This window comes from Rhinoderma darwinii, chromosome 3 (assembly GCF_050947455.1).
Source record: "Rhinoderma darwinii isolate aRhiDar2 chromosome 3, aRhiDar2.hap1, whole genome shotgun sequence".
NCBI classification, from domain to species: domain Eukaryota; kingdom Metazoa; phylum Chordata; class Amphibia; order Anura; family Rhinodermatidae; genus Rhinoderma; species Rhinoderma darwinii.
The window spans coordinates 10108165-10129509 of NC_134689.1; the positions used below are offsets into that span (position 1 = coordinate 10108165).

General features: G+C 41.5%; 1 protein-coding gene across 2 annotated transcripts in view; it reads left to right on the plus strand.

Moving 5' to 3' along the window:
• CHRM2 (cholinergic receptor muscarinic 2) overlaps window positions 1–19217 on the plus strand; it is a 161840-nt gene extending 142623 nt beyond the window's left edge. The window contains exons 2-3 of one of the 2 annotated variants that reach the window (XM_075855855.1): window positions 1813–1952; window positions 14981–19217. In XM_075855855.1, the coding sequence (XP_075711970.1) occupies window positions 15034–16452 (1419 nt within the window). In that variant the 5' untranslated portion in view covers window positions 1813–1952; window positions 14981–15033 and the 3' untranslated portion in view covers window positions 16453–19217. The remainder of the gene's footprint in view (window positions 1–1812; window positions 1953–14980) is intronic. The other variant, XM_075855854.1, reaches the window with a different exon arrangement.
• The last annotated feature ends 2128 nt before the right edge of the window (window positions 19218–21345 follow it).

Here is a 21345-nt window from a genome sequence, read left to right on the forward strand (position 1 = left end):
AGTAATAGTAGTAGTATTAATAGCCAGCATAATAGTAGTAGTAGTTATAGTTATAGTAGTAGTAGTATTAATAGCAATAATAGTAGTAATAGTCAGAATAGTAGTAGTAATGATATTATTTTTAATAGCCAGAATAGTATGAGTAGTAGTAGTAGTAGTAGTAGTAGTAATGATAGTCCTCATAGTGGTATTACTGCTGTTAATATTAGTAGTACTTCTAGTTGTATTATTAATATTAACAGTTTTACGTTTTTAGTGGTTTGTTTCCTCCAATTTTTTCAAATAAATTTGCTTTCTAAGAAACGAATGATGATGAGTGATTATAATGTGTGTGTGTGGAGCATTGTGGGATATGTTGTGTACTCTCATTACTGTCATTTTGTTTCATTTTCACTTTTTGTTAATATGGGTGTGCGCACTATAGAGTCGGCCCATGTGGCTGCTCCAGGGGCCCTGGAGAGAGGGAGGGCTCATCCTAGGTTGGATTTATTGACATTCTTATGAATTGTAAAAACCTACACGGGGACGCGGACTCCACCGTTGCTGCAATGTTAGTAATGAAAGTAGAAAATGTTCCTTAATTCCTGTCCCGCATAGTTAGGTGTGTGGTGGTGTCAAGCAGCTCCTGAAAGGGGCCGAATTTTTATCTTTGCTACGCAACCCCCTGTTGTATATATGTATTCCACTGTTCAGGCTCAAAACGCATAAGCGTTCCGGATTATGACACAAATTTAGGTCATACTACAAAATGGTCCCTACGTGGTGCCGATCCGCCAGTTGATCTATTTTATTAGGATTCGATAGAACTGAGATGCAGTTTTTGATAGGACAGTTCTGAGTGGAGAATCCAATTTTTTTTTTTCATTCCAAGTTCCCTCTGAATCGTCCTCATCAAACATAATAAATACGGTAGCAGCGTGTTGTGCGTGGAGCTGACATGAGCAGCTGTTTTCTGTCCCTTTAAACCGCCCCAGCGAGCTCAAATTCCATTCAGGATAATAATATCTGCTAACGGCACCCCGCAGTTTGTGGGCAAAAGAGACAGTTTCATCATTACAGCTGCCTGCTCTGCACATGTAATTATTCTGAGTGGAGACGAGTTCTCGTAAAGGTGATTTGAAGGGCGCCAGAGGGCTCCGCTGCACGTAACGCGCTGTCCGTGGAACCTCATTAGCATGGATCATATTGTGAAGGAGCCGGCTAAGCATTGTTTTTTTTTTTTTGCATTTCTCATGAGCTTTCAGCTGTGATAATTTACCTGCCAGTGACCTGGCGGATGACTCTCCCGTGTGAGCGCCCGCTGGCAGCTAACGACAGCTGAATCCTCTTAGACTCCTGTGATGTTCAAGAGACAACTCTATCCGTTCCCAAGGTCCCAACCTTTTATGTTCCCACCTGATAATGTTGTTACTGTCAGCACCAAACAAGGCGAGGACCAGACCATGGGGAACTAGTACTGTAGTAAAATGCCTTTAATCCGGCACTGAAGGCTTTTTTTTATGTATATAAATCACCTCCCGATTATATGGCATAAATGTCCGATTGGTGGCGGTCCACCTGCTGTGACCCCACGTATGGTAAAATGTAAGAGATTGTTGCAAGGTCACTTGCGACTTCTTTTCCCATGGGGAGGTATAAATTCTGGTTAAAATTATATATATTTATTTACCTCTTCAGCACTTTTCTGAGGCTTTTTCATCCTTGGAGCTGCAGCTGCTTTTCTCAGCCTGTGGCAGGGTCAGCTTGCTTGTATGCCTGTTTCTAACCCTGTACAAGCTGTAATGTAACAGATCAGGATCTCTTTATTCACAGATTATCACTGTGCTCCTTTAACGATACAAGGTTTGAGAAGGAAGAAGATTTATTATCTCTCTAATTGATGACTGACACTCTGCCTGCGGCAAGCAGGATACAGGACCTGCAGATCCTCTAACAGGCACTTAATTATTTTGGTAATATCATTGCAAGTCAGCAAATTTTCTTATTATAGAATCATATTTCCGCTACTTAAGATAATGAAATACAAATATAATACTGTCATCTTTAGATGTCCTATACGTTCTCTAGCTATGGAGACACATAGATCTGCGTAGGAGATGTATATAGAAAACGGTAGGAGATTAATAATGAATACAATTTATACATTTGTTTCGTATTTTGTTTCATATTTTGGGGCAATATAAATTTGATTGCAAAAGTATATATACCCTTTCAACTCAAGATCACCCAATTCTCGTAAGGTTGCGATCACTAGGCAGATTTGCCTGTCAGGATTCCTGTTTGGATGGACCAAGAGATCTAAAATATAGACTTATGTCCTATTCTCACCAGAGATCTTTTCGATTATAGCACAACATAAGGGTCCTATTACATGGCCCGACATAGACTGTGTAAACGAGCGCCAATCAACGAGACAGCCCGTTGATCGGCGCTCGTTTGCTCCTTTCACAATGATTGCTTATGTATAGGGACGAGCGATCGTTACTGTGATCGCTCGTCCCTATACATTTTTATCATGTCGGCAGCGCATCTTCCTGATTACACGGAGAGATGTGCTGCCTACCACATTGATTTTTAATTCTGCATAAAAGACCAGATCAGTCGATGGATGAGCGTTTATCGTTCATCGGCTGATCATTGCCCTTATCACACAGGACCATGATTGGGATTGAGCGCTCATATGAGCGCTCGTTTTCCCGATCATTGACCCGTGTAATAGGGATTTAATAAAGAGAAAAATAAATCACACCTGTCTACGAGCCCCGATCCGTTCCTTCATCTCTGTATTTTCCGCTTCCTTTCCCTTGGCTGTTCTGTCATTTGATATAACGGGTGAGGATATTCTTGACTGCTTTTATATAGACAAGAATTTTTGTTTTCCTTTTATATGACTACTCAGCCTTCAACTTTCAGAGCGAACAATCACATAGTAACCTTCAGCTCGGTGCAAATAAAGCAATGATTTTACACTGTGCAATTACCATTTGTTATGTGGGGAATGTGGCATGCCTGCAGGTTGCTCAATTTTCTCCCTTTGCAATTGGTTTACGGTAAATATCTCTTGTGTTCACACTAAACAATGTTTTCCTACTGAGGCAGACAAACAAATAGGCTGAGGGTGTTATGCATAATAAGTACTATGACCTAAATGTTTTAAACAAAGTTGGTCATTGTGTCAAGCAGCATTGTGACTATTTGACCTGAACATGTAGAAGATTGCCGAAGCTTTAACATTTATGTGTCTATCCGTACAGGCAGCCAATGCCTTAAGGCATTTTTGTTTATCTAATTTCTTCTCGGATGTACAAAACATAACTACCCCAATTCTTCAGTATAGCAGCCTACGCCTTTCACAGCTATGCTATGTGAAGGACCTCTAGTTTTCCTAGTCTTTAATGCAACTGGCCAATCTCTCCTTTGTGCCAGACCACTCCTTCTCCAAATGTCCTATATGCCAGACCACTCCTTCTCCAAATGTACTATATGCCAGACCACTCCTTCTCTAACTGTACTATATGCCAGACCACTCCTTCTCTAACTGTACTATATGCCAGACCACTCCTTCTCTAACTGTACTATATGCCAGACCACTCCTTCTCTAACTGTACTATATGCCAGACCACTCCTTCTCTAACTGTACTATATGCCAGACCACTCCTTCTCTAACTGTACTATATGCCAGACCACTCCTTCTCTAACTGTACTATATGCCAGACCAATCCTTCTCTAAATGTACTATATGCCAGACCATTCCTTCTCTAACTGTACTATATGCCAGACCACTCCTTCTCCAACTGTACTATATGCCACACCACTCCTTCTCTAATTGTACTATATGCCAGACCAATCCTTCTCTAAATGTACTATATGCCAGACCACTCCTTCTCCAACTGTACTATATGCCAGACCACTCCTTCTCTAACTGCACTATATGCCAGACCACTCCTTCTCTAACTGTACTATATGCCAGACCACTCCTTCACCAACTGTACTATATGCCAGACCACTCCTTCTCTAACTGTACTATATGCCAGACCACTCTTTCTCTAACTGTACTATATGCCAGACCACTCCTTCTCCAACTGTACTATATGCCAGACCACTCCTTCTTTAACTGTACTACATGCCAGACCACTTCTTCTCTTACTGTACTATATGCCAGACCACTCCTTCTCTAACTGTACTACGGTATATGCCAGACCATTCCTTCTCTAACTGTACTATATGCCAGACCACTCCTTCTCTAACTGTACCATATGCTAGACAACTCCTTCTCCAACTGTACTATATGCCAGACCACTCCTTCTCTAACTGTACAATATGCCAGACCACTCCTTCTCCAACTGTACTATATGCCAGACCACTCCTTCTCTAACTGTACTATATGCCAGACCACTCCTTCTCTAACTGTACTATATGCCAGACCACTCCTTCTCTAACTGTACTATATGCCAGACCACTCCTTCTCTAACTGTCCTATATGCTTGACCACTCCTTCTCTAACTGTACTTAATGCTAGACCACTCCTTCTCTAACTGTACTATATGCCAGACCACTCCTTCTCTAACTGTACTATATGCCAGACCACTCCTTCTCTAACTGTACTATATGCCAGACCACTCCTTCTCTAACTGTACTATATGCCAGACCACTCTTTCTTCGACTATTCTATGTGCCAGACCACTTCTTCTCTAACTGTGCAATATGCCAGACCACTGCTTCTCCAACTGTACTATATGCCAGACCACTCCTTCTTTAACTGTACTATATGTCATACCACTCCTTCTCCAACTGTACTATATGCCAGACCACTCCTTCTCTAACTGTACTATATGCCAGACCACTCCTTCTCTAACTGTACTATATGCCAGACCACTCCTTCTCTAACTGTCCTATATGCTTGACCACTCCTTCTCTAACTGTACTTAATGCTAGACCACTCCTTCTCTAACTGTCCTATATGCTTGACCACTCCTTCTCTAACTGTACTTAATGCTAGACCACTCCTTCTCTAACTGTACTATATGCCAGACCACTCCTTCTCTAACTGTACTATATGCCAGACCACTCCTTCTCTAACTGTACTATATGCCAGACCACTCCTTCTCTAACTGTACTATATGCCAGACCACTCCTTCTCTAACTGTACTATATGCCAGACCACTCCTTCTCTAACTGTACTATATGCCAGACCACTCTTTCTTCGACTATTCTATGTGCCAGACCACTTCTTCTCTAACTGTGCAATATGCCAGACCACTGCTTCTCCAACTGTACTATATGCCAGACCACTCCTTCTTTAACTGTACTATATGTCATACCACTCCATCTCCAACTGTACTATATGCCAGACCACTCCTTCTCTAACTGTACTATATGCCAGACCACTCCTTCTCTAACTGTACTATATGCCAGACCACTCCTTCTCTAACTGTACTATATTCCAGACCATTCCTTCTCTAATTGTACTATATGCCAGACCAATCCTTCTCTAAATGTACTATATGCCAGACCACTCCTTCTCCAACTGTACTATATGCCAGACCACTCCTTCTTTAACTGTACTATATGCCAGACCACTCCTTCTCCAACTGTACTACATGCCAGACCACTCCTTCTCTAACTGTACTACATGCCAGACCAATCCTTCTCTAAATGTACTATATGCCAGACCATTCCTTCTCTAACTGTACTATATGCCAGACCACTCCTTCTCCAACTGTACTATATGCCACACCACTCCTTCTCTAATTGTACTATATGCCAGACCAATCCGTCTCTAAATGTACTATATGCCAGACCACTCCTTCTCCAACTGTACTATATGCCAGACCACTCCTTCTCTAACTGCACTATATGCCAGACCACTCCTTCTCTAACTGTACTATATGCCAGACCACTCCTTCACCAACTGTACTATATGCCAGACCACTCCTTCTCTAACTGTACTATATGCCAGACCACTCTTTCTCTAACTGTACTATATGCCAGACCACTCCTTCTCCAACTGTACTATATGCCAGACCACTCCTTCTTTAACTGTACTACATGCCAGACCACTTCTTCTCTTACTGTACTATATGCCAGACCACTCCTTCTCTAACTGTACTATATGCCAGACCATTCCTTCTCTAACTGTACTATATGCCAGACCACTCCTTCTCTAACTGTACCATATGCTAGACAACTCCTTCTCCAACTGTACTATATGCCGGACCACTCCTTCTCTAACTGTACTATATGCCAGACCACTCCTTCTCCAACTGTACTATATGCCAGACCACTCCTTCTCTAACTGTACAATATGCCAGACCACTCCTTCTCCAACTGTACTATATGCCAGACCACTCCTTCTCTAACTGTACTATATGCCAGACCACTCCTTCTCTAACTGTACTATATGCCAGACCACTCCTTCTCTAACTGTACTATATGCCAGACCACTCCTTCTCTAACTGTCCTATATGCTTGACCACTCCTTCTCTAACTGTACTTAATGCTAGACCACTCCTTCTCTAACTGTACTATATGCCAGACCACTCCTTCTCTAACTGTACTATATGCCAGACCACTCCTTCTCTAACTGTACTATATGCCAGACCACTCCTTCTCTAACTGTACTATATGCCAGACCACTCTTTCTTCGACTATTCTATGTGCCAGACCACTTCTTCTCTAACTGTGCAATATGCCAGACCACTGCTTCTCCAACTGTACTATATGCCAGACCACTCCTTCTTTAACTGTACTATATGTCATACCACTCCTTCTCCAACTGTACTATATGCCAGACCACTCCTTCTCTAACTGTACTATATGCCAGACCACTCCTTCTCTAACTGTACTATATGCCAGACCACTCCTTCTCTAACTGTCCTATATGCTTGACCACTCCTTCTCTAACTGTACTTAATGCTAGACCACTCCTTCTCTAACTGTCCTATATGCTTGACCACTCCTTCTCTAACTGTACTTAATGCTAGACCACTCCTTCTCTAACTGTACTATATGCCAGACCACTCCTTCTCTAACTGTACTATATGCCAGACCACTCCTTCTCTAACTGTACTATATGCCAGACCACTCCTTCTCTAACTGTACTATATGCCAGACCACTCCTTCTCTAACTGTACTATATGCCAGACCACTCTTTCTTCGACTATTCTATGTGCCAGACCACTTCTTCTCTAACTGTGCAATATGCCAGACCACTGCTTCTCCAACTGTACTATATGCCAGACCACTCCTTCTTTAACTGTACTATATGTCATACCACTCCATCTCCAACTGTACTATATGCCAGACCACTCCTTCTCTAACTGTACTATATGCCAGACCACTCCTTCTCTAACTGTACTATATGCCAGACCACTCCTTCTCTAACTGTACTATATTCCAGACCATTCCTTCTCTAATTGTACTATATGCCAGACCAATCCTTCTCTAAATGTACTATATGCCAGACCACTCCTTCTCCAACTGTACTATATGCCAGACCACTCCTTCTTTAACTGTACTATATGCCAGACCACTCCTTCTCCAACTGTACTACATGCCAGACCACTCCTTCTCTAACTGTACTACATGCCAGACCACTCCTTCTCTAACTGTACTATATGCCAGACCATTCCTTCTCTAACTGTACTATATGCCAGACCACTCCTTCTTTAACTGTACTATATGCCAGACCACTCCTTCTCCAACTGTACTATATGCCAGACCACTCCTTCTCTAACTGTACAATATGCCAGACCACTCCTTCTCTAACTGTACTATATGCCAGACCACTCCTTCTCTAACTGTACTATATGCCAGACCACTCCTTCTCTAACTGTACTATATGTCAGACCACTCCTTCTCTAACTGTCCTATATGCTTGACTACTCCTTCTCTAACTGTACTTAATGCTAGACCACTCCTTCTCTAACTGTACTATATGCCAGACCACTCCTTCTCTAACTGTACTATATGCTATACCACTCCTTCAACTGTACTTTATGCCAGACCACTCCTTCTCTAACTGTACTATATGCCAGACCACTCCTTCTCTAACTGTAGTATATGCCATACCACTCCTTCTCTAACTGTACTATATGCCAGACCACTCCTTCTCTAATTGTACTATATGCCAGACCACTCCTTCTCTAACTGTAGTATATGCCAGACCACTCCTTCTCTAACTGTAGTATATGCCAGACCACTCTCTCTCCAAGTATTCTAAGTGCCAGACCACTTCTTCTCTAACTGTACTATATGCCAGACCACTGCTTCTTCAACTGTACTTTATGCCAGATCACTCCTTCTTCAACTGTACTATATGCAAGACCACTCCTTCTCTCACTGTACTATATGTCAGCCCACTCCATCTCTAACTGTACTATATGCTATACCACTCCTTCAACTGTACTTTATGCCAGACCACTCCTTCTCTAACTGTACTATATGTCAGCCCACTCCTTCTCTAACTGTACTATATGCTATACCACTCCTTCAACTGTACTTTATGCAAGACCGCTCCTTCTCTAACTGTACTATATGTCAGACCACTCCTTCTCCAACTGTACTATATGCCAGACCACTCCTTCTCTAACTGTACTATATGTCAGACCACTCCTTCTCTAACTGTACTATATGGCAGACCACTCCTTCTCTATCTGTATTATATGCCAGACCATTCCTTCTCCAACTGTACTATATGCCAGACCACTCCTTCTCTAACTGTACAATATGCCAGACCACTCCTTCTCTAACTGTCCTATATGCCAGACCACTCCTTCTCTAACTGTACTATATGCCAGACCACTCCTTCTCTAACTGTACTATATGCCAGACCACTCTTTCTTCGACTATTCTATGTGCCAGACCACTTCTTCTCTAACTGTGCAATATGCCAGACCACTGCTTCTCCAACTGTACTATATGCCAGACCACTCCTTCTTTAACTGTACTATATGTCATACCACTCCATCTCCAACTGTACTATATGCCAGACCACTCCTTCTCTAACTGTACTATATGCCAGACCACTCCTTCTCTAACTGTACTATATGCCAGACCACTCCTTCTCTAACTGTACTATATTCCAGACCATTCCTTCTCTAATTGTACTATATGCCAGACCAATCCTTCTCTAAATGTACTATATGCCAGACCACTCCTTCTCCAACTGTACTATATGCCAGACCACTCCTTCTTTAACTGTACTATATGCCAGACCACTCCTTCTCCAACTGTACTACATGCCAGACCACTCCTTCTCTAACTGTACTACATGCCAGACCAATCCTTCTCTAAATGTACTATATGCCAGACCATTCCTTCTCTAACTGTACTATATGCCAGACCACTCCTTCTCCAACTGTACTATATGCCACACCACTCCTTCTCTAATTGTACTATATGCCAGACCAATCCGTCTCTAAATGTACTATATGCCAGACCACTCCTTCTCCAACTGTACTATATGCCAGACCACTCCTTCTCTAACTGCACTATATGCCAGACCACTCCTTCTCTAACTGTACTATATGCCAGACCACTCCTTCACCAACTGTACTATATGCCAGACCACTCCTTCTCTAACTGTACTATATGCCAGACCACTCTTTCTCTAACTGTACTATATGCCAGACCACTCCTTCTCCAACTGTACTATATGCCAGACCACTCCTTCTTTAACTGTACTACATGCCAGACCACTTCTTCTCTTACTGTACTATATGCCAGACCACTCCTTCTCTAACTGTACTATATGCCAGACCATTCCTTCTCTAACTGTACTATATGCCAGACCACTCCTTCTCTAACTGTACCATATGCTAGACAACTCCTTCTCCAACTGTACTATATGCCGGACCACTCCTTCTCTAACTGTACTATATGCCAGACCACTCCTTCTCCAACTGTACTATATGCCAGACCACTCCTTCTCTAACTGTACAATATGCCAGACCACTCCTTCTCCAACTGTACTATATGCCAGACCACTCCTTCTCTAACTGTACTATATGCCAGACCACTCCTTCTCTAACTGTACTATATGCCAGACCACTCCTTCTCTAACTGTACTATATGCCAGACCACTCCTTCTCTAACTGTCCTATATGCTTGACCACTCCTTCTCTAACTGTACTTAATGCTAGACCACTCCTTCTCTAACTGTACTATATGCCAGACCACTCCTTCTCTAACTGTACTATATGCCAGACCACTCCTTCTCTAACTGTACTATATGCCAGACCACTCCTTCTCTAACTGTACTATATGCCAGACCACTCTTTCTTCGACTATTCTATGTGCCAGACCACTTCTTCTCTAACTGTGCAATATGCCAGACCACTGCTTCTCCAACTGTACTATATGCCAGACCACTCCTTCTTTAACTGTACTATATGTCATACCACTCCTTCTCCAACTGTACTATATGCCAGACCACTCCTTCTCTAACTGTACTATATGCCAGACCACTCCTTCTCTAACTGTACTATATGCCAGACCACTCCTTCTCTAACTGTCCTATATGCTTGACCACTCCTTCTCTAACTGTACTTAATGCTAGACCACTCCTTCTCTAACTGTCCTATATGCTTGACCACTCCTTCTCTAACTGTACTTAATGCTAGACCACTCCTTCTCTAACTGTACTATATGCCAGACCACTCCTTCTCTAACTGTACTATATGCCAGACCACTCCTTCTCTAACTGTACTATATGCCAGACCACTCCATCTCTAACTGTACTATATGCCAGACCACTCCTTCTCTAACTGTACTATATGCCAGACCACTCTTTCTTCGACTATTCTATGTGCCAGACCACTTCTTCTCTAACTGTGCAATATGCCAGACCACTGCTTCTCCAACTGTACTATATGCCAGACCACTCCTTCTTTAACTGTACTATATGTCATACCACTCCATCTCCAACTGTACTATATGCCAGACCACTCCTTCTCTAACTGTACTATATGCCAGACCACTCCTTCTCTAACTGTACTATATGCCAGACCACTCCTTCTCTAACTGTACTATATTCCAGACCATTCCTTCTCTAATTGTACTATATGCCAGACCAATCCTTCTCTAAATGTACTATATGCCAGACCACTCCTTCTCCAACTGTACTATATGCCAGACCACTCCTTCTTTAACTGTACTATATGCCAGACCACTCCTTCTCCAACTGTACTACATGCCAGACCACTCCTTCTCTAACTGTACTACATGCCAGACCACTCCTTCTCTAACTGTACTATATGCCAGACCATTCCTTCTCTAACTGTACTATATGCCAGACCACTCCTTCTTTAACTGTACTATATGCCAGACCACTCCTTCTCCAACTGTACTATATGCCAGACCACTCCTTCTCTAACTGTACAATATGCCAGACCACTCCTTCTCTAACTGTACTATATGCCAGACCACTCCTTCTCTAACTGTACTATATGCCAGACCACTCCTTCTCTAACTGTACTATATGTCAGACCACTCCTTCTCTAACTGTCCTATATGCTTGACTACTCCTTCTCTAACTGTACTTAATGCTAGACCACTCCTTCTCTAACTGTACTATATGCCAGACCACTCCTTCTCTAACTGTACTATATGCTATACCACTCCTTCAACTGTACTTTATGCCAGACCACTCCTTCTCTAACTGTACTATATGCCAGACCACTCCTTCTCTAACTGTAGTATATGCCATACCACTCCTTCTCTAACTGTACTATATGCCAGACCACTCCTTCTCTAATTGTACTATATGCCAGACCACTCCTTCTCTAACTGTAGTATATGCCAGACCACTCCTTCTCTAACTGTAGTATATGCCAGACCACTCTCTCTCCAAGTATTCTAAGTGCCAGACCACTTCTTCTCTAACTGTACTATATGCCAGACCACTGCTTCTTCAACTGTACTTTATGCCAGATCACTCCTTCTTCAACTGTACTATATGCAAGACCACTCCTTCTCTCACTGTACTATATGTCAGCCCACTCCATCTCTAACTGTACTATATGCTATACCACTCCTTCAACTGTACTTTATGCCAGACCACTCCTTCTCTAACTGTACTATATGTCAGCCCACTCCTTCTCTAACTGTACTATATGCTATACCACTCCTTCAACTGTACTTTATGCAAGACCGCTCCTTCTCTAACTGTACTATATGTCAGACCACTCCTTCTCCAACTGTACTATATGCCAGACCACTCCTTCTCTAACTGTACTATATGTCAGACCACTCCTTCTCTAACTGTACTATATGGCAGACCACTCCTTCTCTATCTGTATTATATGCCAGACCATTCCTTCTCCAACTGTACTATATGCCAGACCACTCCTTCTCTAACTGTACAATATGCCAGACCACTCCTTCTCTAACTGTCCTATATGCCAGACCACTCCTTCTCTAACTGTACTATATGCCAGACCACTCCGTCTCTAACTGTACTATATGCCAGACCACTCCTTCTCTAACTGTACTATATGCCAGACCACTCCTTCTCTAACTGTACTATATGCCAGACCATTCCTTCTCCAACTGTACTATGTCAGGCCACTCCTTCACCAACTGTACTATATGCCAGACCACTTCTTCTCCAACTGTACTATATGCCAGACCACTCCTTCTCCAACTGTACTATATGCCAGACCACTCCTTCTCTAACTGTACTATATGGCAGACCACTCCTTCTCTATCTGTATTATATGCCAGACCATTTCTTCTCCAACTGTACTATATGCCAGACCACTCCTTCTCTAACTGTCCTATATGCCAGACCACTCCTTCTCTAACTGTACTATATGCCAGACCACTCCTTCTCTAACTGTACTATATGCCAGACCACTCCTTGTCTAACTGTACTATATGCCAGACCACTCCTTCTCTAACTGTACTATATGCCAGACCACTTCTTCTCCAACTGTACTATATGCCAGACCACTCCTTCTCCAACTGTACTATATGCCAGACCACTTCTTCTCCAACTGTACTATATGCCAGACCACTCCTTCTCCAACTGTACTATATGCCAGACCACTTCTTCTCCAACTGTACTATATGCCAGACCACTGCTTCTCTAACTGTACTATATGCCAGACCACTCCTTCTCTAACTGTATTATATGCCAGACCACTCCTTCTCTGTCTGTATTATATGCCAGACCACTCCTTCTCTAACTGTACTATATGCCAGAACATTCCTTCTCTGTCTGTATTATATGCCAGACCACTCCTTCCCCAACTGCGCTATATGCCAGACCACTCCTTCTCCAACTGTACAATATGCCAGACCACTCATTCTCCAACTGTACTATATACCAGACCACTCATTCTCTAACTGTACAATATACAAGACCACTCCATCTCTAACTGTACTATATGCCAGACCACTGCTTCTCTATCTGTATTATATGCCACAGAACTCCTTCTCTAACTGTACTATATGCCAGACCACTCCTCTGTCTGTATTATATGCCAGACCACTGCTTCTCTATCGGTATTATATGCCAGACCATTCCTTCTCTAACTGTACTATATGCCAGACCACTCTTTCTCTATCTGTACTAAATACCAGATCACTCCTTCTCTATCTGTATTATATGCCAGACCACTCCTTCTCTATCTGTACTAAATACCAGATCACTCCTTCTCTATCTGTATTATATGCCAGACCACTCCTTCTCTATCTGTACTAAATACCAGACCACTCCTTCTCTATCTGTATTATATGGAAGACCACTGCTTCTCTATCTGTATTTTATGCCAGACCACTCCTTCTCTAATTGTACTATATGCCAGACCACTCCTTCTCTATCTGTATTATATGCCAGACCACTCCTTCTCTATCTGTATTATATGGAAGACCACTTCTTCTCTATCTGTATTATATGCCAGACCACTCCTTCTCTATCTGTACTAAATACCAGACCACTCCTTCTCTATCTGTATTATATGGAAGACCACTCCTTCTCTATCTGTATTATATGGAAGACCACTGCTTCTCTATCTGTATTTTATGCCAGACCACTCCTTCTCTAATTGTACTATATGCCAGACCACTCCTTCTCTATCTGTATTATATGCCAGACCACTCCTTCTCTATCTGTATTATATGGAAGACCACTGCTTCTCTATCTGTATTTTATGCCAGACCACTCCTTCTCTAACTGTACTATATGCCAGACCACTCCTTCTCTAACTGTACTATATGCCAGACCACTTCTTCTCTAACTGTCCTATATAACAGACCACTCCTTCTCCAAATGTCCTATATACCAGACCACTCATTCTATAGGTCTTTTGTGTGTCAGATTGCTCCATCCCCAGATATTCTTTGTGCTAGGCCACTCCTTCCTTGGTTCTTTTATGTGCCAGGCCACTCTCTCCTCGGTTCTTCTATGTGCCAGGCCACTCTCTCCTTGGTTCTTCTATGTGCCACTCCATTTCCCCCTTGGTTTTTCTTTGTGCTAGGCCACTACTTCCTCGGTTCTTCTATGTGCCAGGCCACTCTATCCTCATTTCTTCTATGTGCCAGGCCACTCCTCCCTCGGTTCTTCTATGTGCCAGGCCACTCCTTCCTCGGTTCTTATATGTAGCAGGCCACTCACTCCTCGGTTCTTCTATATGCCATGCCACTCCTTTCTCTGCCCTGTTCTCTGAGATATCTGGTCAATTAAAACCAAGGCATACAATAGAGAAGTTCTAAAGTCTCCTCCAACACCCCTTTACAATACTACAGATCTACTCTTGGCACAGGAGGCATTCAGCTAAACAAAAACTAAATATTTTGTAACTTTTTAGCCAAATTTTTGTGATTTTTTTTTATTTATTTTTTTACATATCATTGGTTTTTGTACATTATATTACAAAAAAATACTACTGTATTCTTTATAGAGTTTAGCTGGAGATTGACTTGTTTTTATCTTTTGGCTTGTGACTCTTGTGTAATGTATATTCTTCTTTGTCTACAGGTGTAAATGGTAACAAGGAAGTAGTCAACCGAGAGTTGACCAGAGACGCAGCCATGAATAACACTAGTTTCACCAATGTGTCCACAGACGACAGGACCATGATGGGGAGTCCTTACAAGACTGTGGAAGTTGTGTTCATTGTCATTGTGGCTGGATCCCTAAGCCTGGTTACTGTTATTGGAAATATCCTGGTAATGGTCTCTATAAAGGTGAATCGACATCTACAGACTGTCAACAATTATTTTCTGTTCAGCTTGGCATGTGCTGATTTAATTATTGGGGTATTCTCCATGAACCTCTACACTTTGTACACTGTGATTGGTTACTGGCCATTAGGGCCCGTGGTTTGTGACTTGTGGCTAGCTCTGGACTATGTTGTCAGCAATGCCTCGGTCATGAACCTCCTCATCATCAGCTTTGACCGATATTTCTGCGTGACAAAACCGCTCACCTATCCAGTAAGAAGAACCACCAAAATGGCTGGCATGATGATTGCTGCAGCTTGGGTGCTCTCCTTTATCCTGTGGGCGCCAGCTATACTCTTTTGGCAATTCATTGTCGGTGGGCGAACTGTTAAAGAAGGAGAATGCTACATTCAGTTCTTCTCCAATGCTGCTGTCACATTTGGCACTGCTATTGCAGCATTCTACTTGCCAGTCATTATCATGACCGTATTGTATTGGCAAATATCAAGGGCCAGTAAGAGTAGAATAAAGAAAGACAAGAAAGAACCAACGCCCAATCAGGATCCCATATCTCCAAGCAATGTCCAAGGAAAGATAGTGAAACCAAACAATAACAACCTATCAGCCATTGAAGATGGTTTGGATCACAGCAAAATCCAGAATGGAAAAGCCTCTAGAAATTCTGTCACTGAAAATTGTGTCCAAACAGATGGAGAGGAGAAAGAAATCTCCAACGACTCCACATCCATAAGCGTGGTAGCTTCAAACACAAAGGAAGATGGAAGTACCAAAGATGTTCCTCAAGCTTCAGGATCTCAAATCATCCCAAAAGTTGAGAACTCCAAGATGACATGTATAAGAATCGTTACAAAATCCCAAAAAGGTGATTGTGGGTCTACCAGCGGCACCACCATAGAGATTGTCCCTGGAACAAATGGCCGAAATGGAGACGATAAGCAGAAAATCGTGGCTCGAAAGATTGTAAAGATGACAAAACAGCCACCCAAAAAGAAAATTCCACCATCCAGAGAAAAGAAAGTGACGAGGACTATCTTGGCTATACTCCTAGCTTTTATTATAACTTGGACACCTTACAATGTCATGGTTTTAATCAACACTTTTTGTGACGTATGTGTGCCCAACACAGTGTGGACAATTGGCTATTGGCTTTGCTATATCAACAGTACCATCAACCCTGCGTGCTATGCCCTCTGCAATACCACTTTTAAGAAAACTTTCAAACACCTTCTAATGTGTCAGTACAAAAACATTGGCTCAGCAAGGTAAAAGAAGAAAAAAAGCTAAAAAAAAAAAAAGGTGGAACTGCCATTTAAATTTTATGCCATAGCACTTTACACTCGATTATGGAATGTGCAATCTAGGATTCTTATTCTGGCACAGACCCGTGGATTTTGTCCACCCACTGCACTTATATATCAAAGAGGACTTGCAAATTCTCTCGGACAGAGTATCGGATATCTAGGTGGACCAGGCTACTGCTCTTTGATTTAAAAAAAAAAAAAAGCAAAAAATCAAAAAGAGAAAAATCTTCTAAGGGCTTTTGGGGTCCACTTATTTTCCACGTCTGTATTATTAACCTACTTTTATGTGTTTCGAAGCCTGTAGGAAACCAATTCTACAGATGAAAGTTTCGAGATATCACCATATCGGTCTGAACAAATGAAAAAAAAAATCAATTTGTAAGGTTTTTCTTTTCTGCGATGGGCTAAAAAACTATAACTTACCCTTTGACTTTTTGGTGGAAGAACCATCTAAGACATTGGAAATACTGAGACACCTCAAAGTTCTACGCAGAGTGTTCACCTTTATCCTAGCTCTTCTGTGCCTCTGTGTCTTTAGTGACTGTATAAAAAAAATGTAACTCAAGTTTTTGCCCTTTGGGGTCTATGTTAGAGCTTCCTGAAAAATAATTAGCCAAGCAAATAATATATATATATAAGATGTTTTGTGTTTATGGCACAGATAAGCACCCTTACGTACTCGAGTCGCTGCTGATATTCATTTCTTATGATGTTGGCTTTGTACCGAACTGGTAGATGATGTTCAGCAACAACTGGTCTACACAAGGTCCATAGTCCATTCTTCGTAAAAAATGTTAAAAATTTTTAAAAAATTGATGTATTCTAATGTGAAATGACTTACCCCATCCACATATACTGAATGGTCATTGTAAAAGTCCTGACACTAACAAGATGGTTTATGGAGATTGTTACGTAGCTGATATCTGTATAAGCATGGAAATGTCAACGATCGAGGAGGATTTTTTCAAAAAGTTTTTCATTTTTGTTCTCGACATCTGCACAGCTATCTTGATTGTCTGTATTATTTCTGCTAATAATAGTCACGTCAAAAACGAATTGCCTTTTCTGTTCATCTCATAATCATTTCTAATACTTCCCACATTTAAGTGCATTATCCCTTTTAAAGGGACCCATCAACTATATACAATACCAGCAGCCATGTCGTCAGGTTATCCAAAATCATGTCTACATACAGTACCTTGAAGGTCAACGGTGGACATTATCAAAAAGGGTCTATTTGGACGGTAGCCAATTTGGAAAACATATTCTCTGATATAATGTCGAAGCTTGCTTCTAGAGGAAATTTTAATTTGATCGGGAGTTCCCATCAGGGCAAGACGGTGCACACACTACATTAAGGCTAGAGCTGTGGGGTAACTTTGGGTCACGTGACAGAAAAGTTAAAATCGCAGGTTGCCGCAACTTTGCTCAACCTCAATGTTTCCCCGTAAGGAAAGAATGGCGGCCAATACTATAGATTGGCCAACACCTACAAAAATCCATTGGAGTATTACAAAAGAGGTCAGTAGTAACTGGCAAAGCCATCAAATAAATGTATTGTTACCTTGTATGTAATATCTGGAAAAGTCGCAAAATAATTTTGCACCTTCCAACCCCCCAGAATGCAACATACCATCCCCATCCTTTGAGAACACCCTTCAACGATGTACACAAGATCTGACCTGACATCACCGGCCGACCAACTCACCCATAAACGTGGCTCTCCGATTGTTGTTAAACTACAAATGCATGTTGCCCCTTGTGGCTACACGACAGCTGGCGAGACACAGGTTGCATACGATTTAATTAATATTATATCCAAAAATAAACCTATTTAAAAAAATTGAATGGATCCATCCGCATATACCCATGACCACACCCTTAGATAATCAGACATCGAATAGGGTCTTCTTATAATGTCTCGAAGACGGCCAATGTTCTCCAGCAATGACAGAACCAAACAATATGTGACATGATCTTAAAGTCATAGGAAGCAGTCGGGGGCAATCACACCTGGGCTCTGGTCCCCAACGGCCCCTCTGCCACATCAGTGGAAACCAGTACAAGTGGCATGCGATGGTTGGGGGGCCCTGGTATAGATTCTGGATTAGGAGCTTTAAATTATGTCTCTTTAAGATGTAGGATAAGAATTAAAATGGATCCAGGCTTAAAAAAAACATGGATCCCTTTCTCCAAAAACAGCGCCACACCTCTCCACAGGTTTTGTGGGGTATTGCAGGTCAGCTCCTATAACCAATGGAGCTGAGCTGCAATACCAGACACAACCCATGCATAGTTGTGGCACTGTTCTGGAAGAAAGCAGCCATGTTTTTTCTAATTCTGTACAAACCCTTTTAAGACAATTTTTTGGTGGACAAATTTCTGTAAATTTCTGCCTAAAAGCTTTCATTTTCCCATCCTCTTTCAAAAATAAATCTGTATTGGATGAAGTGAATACCAATCAGTGATCACTTGCTCTGGATAATGCCCCTCACCCCTTTTCTACAAAGCTACCTGTGAAGAACTGTCACCCGTTGGGTTTGGTGGTTGCAAGTCAACAACACGGGCCAAGTCAACAGTGTTAAACTTCAATATAACCCGAAATGTTATCAATATTTTAATTGAAAAAAAAAAATGTATTGTATAATTGTAAGAAGTGTTATGAGACGGGTGGGAAATCCTTGTAATATTCTACAGGTTCAAGTAATGTAAAATCTCTAAGCAATATGACTATTTGTCTTTTTGATTTTTTTTTTCCCCATGTATGTACTACCGAAAATTATTACGAATTGTTGAAATGTGTAAAGCTTGCGCCTGACAAGATGATAAATATAAAGGACAATTCAGCACGTGCCGTCATTCTCCTCTATACTGAGTAACAACTCGGATCAAACCTCTAGAAAAAAATTAACATCGACTGGAATTCCCTTCAGGACGGGACTCGGCAAACACACAACACTCAGGCTAAGGCACACTGGCGACTTTCGCTCATGTGGCATTAAGGTTAAAGTCGCAGGATGCCGCAACCTTTGCTCAACCTCAATTTTTCCCTATGGGGAAAAAGTTGCAGGCATGGTCGGAATTTTTTGTGATTTCTTCCCCCATAGGGGGTTTTCTACGACCATTGCACAACCAAATGCCCCAGTCTAATACGATTCTCAGTGGGTATCAACTTCAAATTAATCTACTCATATCCAGTCGGGGCAATTCAAGTGTCGCGATAGGTCAACTATTGGGATACATTGGGCATACTTGTGATACATTTTTGGAGAAACCATGTAAATAATTGGCAAATTAATTCACACATTGTCTTAAATTTAGACAGGAGAAAACTAGACCGGACAGGCAGAAACTAATTTTTCAGAATGGCGCACGCTGTATGAAAATGTAGACGTTAGACACTCTTTTTTTCTCTTGCCTCCTTTCACCAATATTTTGCAACTTTTTGGCTCTTTTTGGATTTATTAGGATATAGTCATCTTATATTACACCTTTTTTTTTTCTTTTGTAGGTTATTCAACTTATTTCCAGTATTAATATATATGGAAAACTGGGAAATGGGTAAAAACGAAAGAAAAGAAAATCTTAAAAAATGCCGATATAAAAACCGTACAATGTGTTAGAAAATACATGTTGCCCTATTTACACCAACACGTCTGTTTCTCTTAAAAACTTGACTAAGTGATATCAGATGCAATATATTGATCAATTTGGGATTCTGAAAATTCCTTATGGTTAAAAGAGAATGGCTGTTACATTGGTGGCGCTGTTACATTGTTGTTTATGGAAAAAAAATTGTGGTGAAAAGCGGTACTGCAAGTGGCAAAATTTCCCTAAATTTGCAATATCTTTTCATAGAGGTATGTTTCAGAAATGACAGCGCTCACAAGTTAAACAGCAAGAAAACCTCTCCCAATATTATATAACAGTCATTTTATAAAGATTTATGCTTGCCCTTTAAACAAGTAATAAACTTAGAGGGAGCCAGTTACTGTATGACCACTGATCCATTTAAAATGTACAAGAAAGAACATTTTGTGAAAATTTTACAGCAGGACAATCCTCATAGCTAGTGGAGCGCTCCCCCCACCTCTGCCGCCTTCCTCACAGTTATTGATTGGCTGTGGTCAGTCACCGCAAAGAGAGGAGGTGTGGAGAGCAGTCCCCTCAGGAAGACACCGGACTCCTAACTAAGAGTCCGATTCATTTTTTTTAATGCTCCTATTAGCCAAAAGGCACTATATCTATCTTTGCCGTTTTGGCTAATAGGGGAGCGGACCGGTCCGCATACTATGCTGGACTTATATAGATCAGCGTAGTCTAATGACGGATCTGCTTTAAGAGACTATAATAAAGTTTTATAATATTCTAGAACTGAGTGAGATACTGAAGTCCTTCCGAGTTCTAGTCATTTTTGACGACTCCAGGTATAACAAGTCGAGTTAAGACGGCTTCGAAGCTCTTTCATCTTTCACAAACCGTTTCTTTGTTGTAAAACTTGGGCACAAGTCAAGTGGTGCGCACCTCGATATCAAACGCTTCTCTACTTGAAGAACTACCTTGAACTGCAAAAATATTGTTTGAACTCCAGCCAAAAAAAAAAAATTATTCTGCGTTCTTACTCTTGGGTTTTCAGGTGTTTTAACATGGCATCGGGACCTCCCAAAATATTACTGGAGTTCAAAGAGGCCCTGAGCTGCGTGTAAATTGACAAACCGGTTATTATATCTTGCTATCGCTTCTAAGACACAGAACATTTTTGAGTAAATTTCAGTGAGAAAACGAAGAAAATACTAAGTCTATCTCCACTAGTTACCGTATACACATAATACAAACCCATGCGGAATTTAAGTTTATT